Below are 9,959 nucleotides of genomic sequence, written 5' to 3' on the forward strand. Positions count from 1 at the left end.
AGTCAGCTTTCCTGTGGCTGAGACCCGCGCAGGTGAGAGAGTGGGCTCCAGGCTCAGCTGCTTCTAGATCCCGGCACTTTTGCATTTAGGTCCTCGCCTGTGTCCTGCTCTCAAAGGTGATGACCCGGGATGTGTGGCGTTCTCTAGTCTCCAGCCCCTTTTCTCCTCCTTGCCCTGAGGAGGCAGGTGGGCTGGAGGCAGGAGGTGAATGGAGGCCGTGGCAGTATGAATTCAGCATCGCTGTGACCTCTCCTCTTCGATAATCATACAGCAGCTATGAACACCACTTATTAAGTGCTTACTAAGCTCCAGGTACCATGTCAAGCATGTTACAAGCACCATCTCATTTCATCATCACAACCGCACTGGGAAGCAGGTCCTATTAGTGTTCCCATCTTAGGGGGGAGAGAAAGGAGGCGGAGAGAGAGGTTAAGCAACTTTCCAAAAGTCACACAGCAGAGCAGGACTCTTTGGAGGCCAAAACCCCAGTTCTAAACCATTCAGTAGTGTCCCCCCTGCCTTACTGACCCAATTTTCCCAGAGGGGTGTCCTCACAGGAAGAAACCACAGCCTCCCTTTCTGCAGCTCCAGTGGTTTGTAGGAAGGGAATGGGGTACCTCTTCCACTGGGGTTCATTTCCATCAGCAGTCAGGAGCCCAGGGAAACTGGACCAGCTCCCAAGTGGACAAGGGTTCCTGTTTCCACTGAAAAGGGAGGATGGATGGGTGTAGGGAAGAGGGGGCACCGTCAGCTCAGCTGGCCGCTGGCTGGAAGAGTAATTACACTCCTGCTACTTAAGTTTACAATCTGGGCTGTTGTTTTAACGATGCGACTCTTGTCGGGCTGTCCAATTAATCTCGCCTTTGGAGGTTTTCCGAGATGGAGCGGTAGATCTTATCTCAGGTCTGTGGAAAGAAGAGTGTGCAACCTGCCGTGGGAGGGAACAGCTGCCTTGAGGACCTGTGGCCTTCAGAGAAGACCCAGAGGGGGAATCTGGGGCTGGGGCTACCGAGAGAGCCGGTGGAGATGGGGTGGGTGGTGAGGGGCAGGAGAAGGCATCGGTGGGGATGAAGAGGAAGGCGTTTCTCTTCCTGGCATCCTCATTCCTCACTGCTCCTAGAGCTTGTCTTTGACCCACCCTGTGCCATTTGCCACCCCCAGGAGACCCCTCCATGTATATTTTGGGGAATGGGGGTGGCCTAGGAGGGGCTGATTGCAGCCCTTTTGAGGTGGGGGGCTCCCACTGACTCTCATAACCCCTCTCCCCTACATAAGACTCCAATTTGGGCTTCTCTGTGGCCAGCCTGGGTTGGTAGAAGTGCCCGGGTGGGCTTTCCAGTTTGCTTGGGGACAGGTTTAGGTAGTAAGAGGGAAGCTTGACTTGGGAGCTTCTAGTCTGGAACTGGAGGCCCCTCTCCCAAGGCCTCGGGCCAGGCTGGGCTGGATTCCCCGAATTATTTGCAGCCCCTGTCCTCAATCCCCCTGCTGCTGGGTGCCAGGTGCGCGCATGCGTGCGTGTGTGTGTGTTGACTATGCCCTCACTGCCCTCTGCACTTCCCTTAGCCTGCCACTTCACACAACTGGCTCGTCATTGTCTGGCCTCTGTTAGCCCACAGGGTCTGCCTAGGTCACCTTGATATCCCCAGGATCTAACACAGAGCAGCGGCTCTACAAATGTTCGTTGGATGGAGAAGTCCAGTTCCTTCTGGGGTTCTCCTTCTCCTCTCCTTCCTGCTCCCCCTTCCACTAGGTGAATTGGGGCCTTTCCACCCCAAGGAGCTCACTTCTCCCAGGGGAGGACTGGACTGGGTCAGTAGGTGTGGCCTCCCCCAAGGTGAGCAGGGGCTCTCCCTGGGCTGAAGGTGGGCACAGGGGGCTGTGAGGCGCCTGGCTCCCTCCAGAACTGGGCCAGGAGAGAATTTGCTGTGAGGATCACTCAGACTTTGATCATTCCCTGTATTAGCATCTTCTGGTTTCACACTGGAGTGTCTGAAAATATGGATATTACTAGAACATTCCAGAGCTAGAACCGGATAGCCAGTTAGTGGTAGAGGAGGATCCAGTGCCTCTGGTTCAGTGCTGGAAGGGTCAGATGGGAGAGAAGAGAAAGCTGAGCAGAAGTCATGAGACGAACATACGTCACAGCCAAGGCCCAGGTTTCTGTACAGACTTTACTCTCTGGATGCTTATATATGGGGGCTGGTAAGAGCCTGGGGGCTGCTAGTCAGACTGGTTAGAAATACGAGCAGTTCTATTCGACAGAGACAGCTGTGAGGAGCTAAACTGCTGGGCTCACCCCACCTATTTGGGGGCATCTCTACCTACACTTGTCCCCATTCTCCCCAAAGCGTTACCCTGCTGGCTTCCAGAGAGTGTGTGCATGTGGGTTTGTTTAGGTATTAGGAATAGGAATCAGACTCTTAATAATAAATACTCATTGAACTGGATGGGTAATTGGGTCCATTATCTACTCATAGTGGGTAGACATGGGGAAAAGGGGCTTTTTTAGGAAAAGGGTAAAAATTACCCATAGGTGGACAAAACTCTACTCCATCCCATCTACATCATAGGATGGTGAGTAGGTGTATCAGTTATGGGGGGAAAATCAGGAAAAATCAGTGGGTGGGTCTCGATGGTGGTCAGCTTGGAGACTCTGGGTGTCCACTTCACTCCTGCTTTTACGCACCCGTGGGTTGGGCAGGGTCCAAGGCACACAAAGAGAAAAAACACTCAGTGTTTGTTGCTGGTTGAACCCCAGGCTGTGGCGGGACTGCAGTCCTTTCAAGGAGGAGTGGCAAGACTAGGGGTCCTGGGAAGTCTGAACTCCAGCCAATGAGTCTCTCTCCAGAGCCTCTGACCAGCTGGAGGGAAGGTGTCCAGTCCTTGGTGGTGGTGGGGGGCAATGGCCAAGGCTGTCTGGGTTATGAGGCAAGGAGGAAAGGACGCCACCCCATCCTTTTTCTCCTCTACCTCCTCCTCCTCCTGAGAAAACCCATCTGGGTCTGGCTTCCTCCTGGCCCAGGAGGGGTGCAGGTGGGCTGGGTCCTGCCTGGGCGCTAGAGGAGGGCTGGGAGCCTGACCTGCACTTCCCCAGATTCACATCATCTGAGGTGGAGCCAGGACATCAGGGGAGTGATGCTGATACCAGGCTCCAAAGTTGTTGCCATAGCCACTGGTGGGCAGGGCCCCTGCCTTGGGTAGATCCCAGGGGGATGGAAGGGGTGGGGAACAGGGAGACAGGGAGGGGGACCTCCCAGGGAAGTCCCCTTCCTGTCCCCCAGAGTTCTGCTTCAGGAGCTTCTTGTACTTGGAACGTTTGTTCTGAAACCAGATCTTTACCTATGGGGAGAAAAGGGGAAAGAATGGAAGGTCAGGAGGAGTGTGCCTGTGGAAGGGAGTGACGAAGGGAAAGGGACCCAGCGGGAGGGAGCCGTCCTGGGAGAAGAGCAGAAGTTGGGAACATTCGCTCCAGCCCTCCATAAGCCCCTGAAGGCCCTGAGTTCCTGCATCTGAGTTAGAATACAGTTCTCCCAGTCTGGGTACCCTCCTCTACCCCCTGAATCACCGCCCTACCTCCCCCGCACCCCCGCACACACCTTTTAACACATTCCCCCAATTTACTGGGGGCCAGCTAGAACTGTGAAAACAGGGCTTGGGGACTCATCAGTCGTTCACACCTGAGGGTGAGTTCCCAGAGAACACACTCGGGGAGGGTTAGCATGCAGGAAGGATGGGACTGGCCCCACCTGTGTCTGGGTGAGGCCAAGCTGCGCGGCCAGCTGGGCCCTCTCGGGCAGAGCCAGGTACTGCGTGTGCTGGAAACGCTGGTTCAGGTGCTGCAGCTGCAGACTCGAATAGATGGTCCTCGGCTTCCGGAGCTTCTTGGTCGAGGCCTGCGGGCGCCGCTCCGAGGGCTCCGGGGACAGCGGCGGCTTCTCCGGGTCTGGGGGGCGGCCCGAGACGATGTGTGCACGCATAGAGGGGCTGACGCGCCGTCTCACGGCTCATCTGCATCTCGTTTGCATTCCGGCCACGGGTTAGCAAAAACTCGGGCTTGGGGCTCGGCCCTTCTCTACCTTCCGCTCCACCCTCCTTTCAAACCCCACACGTCCACTGTGTGCCACGTGGGACTAGCCGCAGTTCTTGCCCTCAGGGAGCTCCCACTCTTAACGCTCCTGTGACCCTAAGGGGGACAGCGTCACTGGCCGGAGCGAGGGTCGGGGCGGCGCCCAGCGGCGGGATGACAGAGTTCAGCCGCGTGCGGTGACGCCAGCTTGGGGCGGGGCGGGGAAGAAGGGCTGGGTCGAGGGCTGGGCTGAGGCCAGGAGAGCACGGGGGAAGGGCGTTCCGGACGGGAGGGGGGAACTCAAAAGCATTGTTCGGAGACCCGAGACAGTGTCTGCGTGGCAGCCTCCCCGCTGCCGGAAGAGGGGTGGTCAGAGGGGCCCGGCAGAGTGGGCCTTGAACGCCAGGATGAGCACCCTTCCCAGCTTCAGAGTATGGAAAGTGCCCCAGGGTTTGCCATCACCTCCCCTATTGTAAGGGCCTCCCTCTCCGGAGGCACAGCCTCCAGAAAAGTGACCATCTCTTCCATCCGCCAAGGCTGGCTGGCTAGAGTAGTGGCTTTCGGGGGCCCTAGAAGCCCGGTGGTGCAAGGCAGCCCCCTCCTCCGCCCGGCCGCACCCACGGAGGGGTTCCCGGCCAGCACGGAAGGTGACCGGGGTTCGGAGAGAGCGCAGCGCCGGCAGCGCAGGCCCTCTGGGTCGCTGCTGGATCGCGCTTGCGGTGCCGCCGCGGGAGATCTGGTCACCTCCTGCCTCCCGGCCCAGCCTCTCGAGGAATCTCGGTCTGGGAACAGCTCGGCCCCGGGATGGGGGTGGGCGAGGGGTTCCCCTCTTCCGATCCGGGAGGCCCCAACTACGCCACTCTACGGGGACATTGGGACCATTCGTGTAGAGAGCAGGGTTGGGGAGGACGGAGCGGCCGAAATGCCCGCGGGCTTAGGGTTCGTTGCATTCCTCGCAGGGCTGCCGGCCGACCTCAGTCGACAGAGCGCTGCGCCCGGGTGCCCAGACGCAGCGGGGGTCCGACCGCCTCCCCCACCCCCTTCCTCCGGTCGGGCTCACCCCGCACTTCAGGTTCCACGCCCTCGACCGGCCGCGGTGACCCTGTGCCTTCACCTCCCCCGCATCCCTCGCCCTTGGCCTCAGGCGCTGCGGGCTTCTCAGATCCACCCCCCTCGACCCCCGCCTCAGCCAATTCCCAGAAAACCCGTTGGGTTTCCGCTCCCGCCCGCGCCTGTCGGGCCTCGCCTGCTTAGACCCGGCTGCTCACCGCCCCGGCGACCACTCGTGCCTCTCCGGCTGCGTGAAACAATTCGGACCGTGAGGCAGAGCTAGCGGGGAGCCTACCCCAGCTGCTAAGCTCTCAAAGCCCTCCGCGCCCTAACTCTGCCAGCAGACACCCCCCCCACCCTTCCCAGTTCCTTTCCCGACAGCTGCTTTCTCCACAGCAGTTGCAGAAGTCACGACTGGATCTGCCCAGGTCTTGATTCAGGAGCCCAAGGGCCTCCCTTGAACCATAGCGGCACCTGCCTGCTCATCGGGGTGGTGGCACGCAGCTCACTTGGAGCCAAACCTCTCCCTGAGGCTGGGGTGGACAAGAGTGGCGGCAAAAGGAAGACCCCCCAAGCCCTCTCTCACACCCCAATCATTTAATCTAGAGTGAGCCCGACGCCCCAGTTTCAGTAGGTAAATGCTATAATCTAATCTCAGGACACGTGTGGTTTTCGTTGGATCCGGGGAAACTTTGTAAAGGAAAGGAACCCTCCACTCTCTCGTCCTTAAACCAAGAAAAGGGAAGGCAAGAGTGTAGAAGACAGGATTGAAAATACCAACCCCAATTCCAAGAATTCTCTTAAGGACAAAGTTATCTTATTCCCACCCCACTAAACAGACACACACGCACACACAAATGTACCACATCAGCATATACTGAAGAGAAGAGGCCAAGGGATTCGTTTTTTAGAAACTAGATCATTTGTAGAAACACCCCCCGCCAACTGCTCCTCTTCCGACCACAGACCCAGAAGCGGGAAAGAGGCAGCCCCAGTTCTAGCACAGAAGGCAGTTAACTTTGGGGGGCTTTGAGGAAGTTCCCTAAAATCCTCTTTTCTGGCTTCATGCAGTGAAAGCCAATTTGCAAGGGCCAAGCCTGGAAAACAGTCTGTGTCCTTGACCCGTGCACACCCTTTCTCTGGGCCTCAGTTTGCCCATCTCTACATTCAGAAGCTCCTGAATCTCTAGGGTCGCTTCTGGCTCTGATGTTTAGGAGCTCATGTGTCTCAGCAGAGCAACGAGGGAAGGGAGGGAGACATCTTGGTCCTGGCTGAGTCCCTAAGTCACCCAGTGCATGTGCATCCTTAGAGGAAACTGTGCCAAGGACAATGGTGGGGGTAATTAGGTGGGGACAGGGAGTGCAGGGGAACTGAGCTCTAAACCCAAGCCACTACAGATGGATGTATGTACTGTGTTGCATGGGTACAGCCTGTGCAAGGCCCAGGACCAGGAAGACAGGCCAGCTCCCTGGCTTCTTTGAGGCCTTCCAGTGAGCACTTTCTTAGGAGCTCAAAGGTGCTCCAGGCAATGTAACTGGGGCCTGACCTACCCCAAAGGCAAGGGGTGGAGATAACAGGAATGGCCAGTTCCTTTGGCTGGAAGGCTGAGATCTACTAGGAGAGGCTGCCTGACCCACCTGTGGCTACATTCTTAGAACAATGGGTAGTAGGATTTAGCCCCGGATTCTACCAGGTCAGCTTTTGGTCTCGGTCTGGCACATTCGGGTGCCAGCTGGGGAGAGGGGGAGGGGCCCCGAATAAACCCCCACTTCTACTGCCCTCCAGCTGGGACCTGATTTCTACTTATCAGGCTGTGGCTTGAGCACTGCTTTCTGAGACAAGAACGCGGAGAGGGGTGACATGGAGGAGAGAAGGAGTGCATGATGGAGAGAATCCTAGGGAAGGGGCTAGGCACCTACACCCACATCTGGATTGTTTCAGTTTTCCGTTATAAGTAGGTACACAACCCCGCTGCTCCAAGGGGGTGGGGTAGGGAGCCCTGCCACCCGCCTTCACATAACTGCAAATCGAAACCAGGTCGGTCTTGAAAGGAGACCTAGATCAACTCGCCCCCGCCCCTCCCCCCTGTCTCCCGCCCCATCCCTTCGCCCTCCCCCCAACCCCAGATCCCGTGGAATCTGAGTAAGGTCTGAATCCCGCCAGCTGCGCCCAACCAGGCGAGGGCGAAGTTCAGGGGCTCACTGGAGCAGGACCCCGGAGGTGGGAAGAGCCGCTGCGGCCGGCCGTACTTACCTGGCTCCCACTCTTGATGAGACTGCTGAGACGGCGCCGTGGGTAGCTGGCAGGGCAGGTAGGAGTCTCCGGGGGTCGCCGGCCCAGTGTAGGGATAGGGCAGGACGTGGCCATACGGCCCAGAATAGGGCAAATCGGAGGCGGCTGCGGTTGCGGGGGACAGGCCAAGCTGGTAGGCAGCCACTACCGATGGGACGGGGGCGATGTCCGGGAAGACGGCTTTGGAGGCGTCCGGGCCAGGGAGCGGGCAGGGCAAAGAGGTCATTGCGGCCGGGGCCGGGGCCGAAGGGCCTAGGCCATGGCCCCGCACGGAGTCCGCTCCCTCCGCCAACTCTCTCTTTTCGGAGCCTCGGGCGTTGGAGCCCCCAATCAGCCTCCCCCACACTTATCCCGGGGAAAGTGTCTCTCTGCGCCTCATCCAGCGGAGAGCGCGCGCCTGGGAAAGGGGTTCCGGGGGGTGCCCCCCATGGCTTTTCCCCTCCCCCCTAAATCCATGCCCCCCCGCCCCCCCCCCCGCTCGCTCTTGGCTTCGGTTCCCGGGACCCGACGGGGTCCCCGCCCACTTAAACGCCGCGGATTGGCTACCACGCGCGGTGACCTCATGGAGGGCTGCAGCCGGGGCCCGCCCCTCCGGGGCAGCCCTGGGTAGGGAAATTCAGAACCGGGAGATGGGAGGAGAGCGGTGCGCACGGCCCAGGCCCAGCCATCTCGGGATCAGCTCCGAGAGGGATGCCGGGGTTGCAAGGCGATTGGGGCAGTCCGATCATAACCGCAGAAACGCAAGGAAGTTGACAGGGCCGCGAAGCCTTGGCGGAGGCGCTGCGGCTGCGGGGGCGCAAGGAACCTGCGGGCGCGCTCTCCGACTCTGGGGGATCTGCGCGGCGGTTGTGATCCCGCCGCCACGGACCTGCAGAGGAGTCGAGAGCAGCCAGCCAGCCCCGCAGCTTATTCAGCGCGTCGGAATGCGTCGCTGCCGAGCGCCGGCAGTTTGTTGGTAAACAGACGCCGGGTCGGAGGCGGTACCGCCCGGCGCCCAGCCGGCCTGCACGCGCGCGGCGCGCACACCCCCGCAGGGCGCCCTTGGCCTGGCACGCCGCGACCGCCGCGATTGAGCCTCACCGCCCCTGTCGCTTCCGCTTCCGGCAGGGGCCAGGGTTTGGTTGCGACACCGCAGCTCCGCAGGCCCCCGAGGCCGAAGGAGGGGTCCGCCGTCTGAGCTTCTGCCAGTGCGGCGCCACGCCTTTCCTGGCGCCGCTTGAGGCTGAAGCCTCGCACGAAGCCGGACAAAATCCGAAAGCGGGAGGCAAGTCCAGTTTGATGGCTCCTCGGAGGGCGTAGGAAATACGGCCAGCCGGGCTCCGTGGCCAAACCTTCCCATCTGTGTACAGGGCTTTCCTCTAAGATCTTGGTGGGTGGGTGTCTCTGTGGCCACAGATACACAACTACACAGAGACGCCATTCAAATACAACATACACTAGCGTTTACCAGCACACAGGTGTCTACAACGATGTTCACGTTAGCATCCCTCCATGAACAGAGGTTCATGTGTGGATCTGCAGATGCAGAGCACAGACTGTGATGTGTACACACCTACGCACCCAAAGATGAATAGCAACACCCCTGAATAAAAGCACTGTGGTTGTCTTACACAGACCCGCAACAGACCCAAACTGTTGGTGCGCACTCTAAAATACAGAAAACCCAACCATATAAACATGTATGTACTTGTATGCATCTAAGGAGACACCAGTCCACACACATTTAGGCTGTTCCATGTTAGCGGACAGTTACCCCGCCCAGAAACCTGTCAGTCCTCACAGATTCCCCAACAGACTCATATACAAACCCTCTGTCACTTGAATGTGCAGATAATTCATGTTTGTACACACATGTGCTCTCGTTATCAGGGTGCAGCGTGAAGGCAGCAGTCTTAGAATTGGGGAGTAGGAGAGGACAACAGAGAAAGAGGGAAGCTTAGAAGAGTAAGAGAAGGCACTGGGGGGTGGGGGTAGCCACGAGAGACAGAGATTTGAAAGGGTGTGCAGTCAAGTGTCCTGAGGGAAGGAAGAGCAAGTCGGCATCAAATTGGATGCCCTGCTGGAAGGTATAGAGATGAATTTTTCCAAGAAACCACTCCCCTGGCACCTGACTCTGAGTTCTCTCGCCTGAAGTCTTGGGGCTTCAGGAGAAGGAACTCTGTGAGGGAGCCCCCTCCCTGGATATCTGGAACCCACTTCCCTCTCATCCAACAGGGTGTGCAGGGTTTGCATGGTTGAGAAATGCTATTTCCACGTGGGATCACCTTTCCCCCTTTGTTTCCCAACTCTAGCCATGCCACCACCACCTCCTTAGAGCTGGGGCTAAGAACTTACAGAGATATCCCCTTCCAAATCTTCCTTCCTGCCACCACCATTTTCCTCTGGAGAGAGGCGGCCACACAACGGTACCGTGATGGGTTTCAAGGACTGCATTTCAGCATGCGCCAAAAGAAGAGAACACTCTTTGAGGTGGGGTGGGCTGTCAGGGAAGCTTTCACAAAAGAGGTGCTTTTGAGGTGGAACTTAAAGTTTGGGTTGCAGGACTTTTCCT

The 9,959-nt window shown here is 58.4% G+C and overlaps 1 protein-coding gene across 2 annotated transcripts; it reads right to left on the reverse strand.

Moving 5' to 3' along the window:
• Positions 1-407: 407 nt before the first annotated feature.
• Positions 408-7,834, reverse strand: DLX4 (distal-less homeobox 4). 2 transcript variants are annotated; one of them, XM_067714832.1, is made up of 3 exons: positions 7,370-7,834; positions 3,747-3,943; positions 408-928 (listed from the first exon to the last, which is right to left on the reverse strand). In XM_067714832.1, exons 1-3 carry the CDS (start codon positions 7,632-7,634, stop codon positions 821-823), a joined length of 570 nt encoding a protein of 189 aa, XP_067570933.1. In that variant the 5' UTR covers positions 7,635-7,834; the 3' UTR covers positions 408-820. The 2 variants fall into 2 exon arrangements, with proteins under 2 accessions (XP_067570933.1, XP_067570932.1); XM_067714831.1 differs by lacking the exon at positions 408-928 and adding an exon at positions 2,154-3,339.
• Positions 7,835-9,959: the final 2,125 nt, after the last annotated feature.

This window comes from Pseudorca crassidens, chromosome 19 (genome assembly GCF_039906515.1).
Source record: "Pseudorca crassidens isolate mPseCra1 chromosome 19, mPseCra1.hap1, whole genome shotgun sequence".
In the NCBI taxonomy this organism is placed as follows: domain Eukaryota; kingdom Metazoa; phylum Chordata; class Mammalia; order Artiodactyla; family Delphinidae; genus Pseudorca; species Pseudorca crassidens.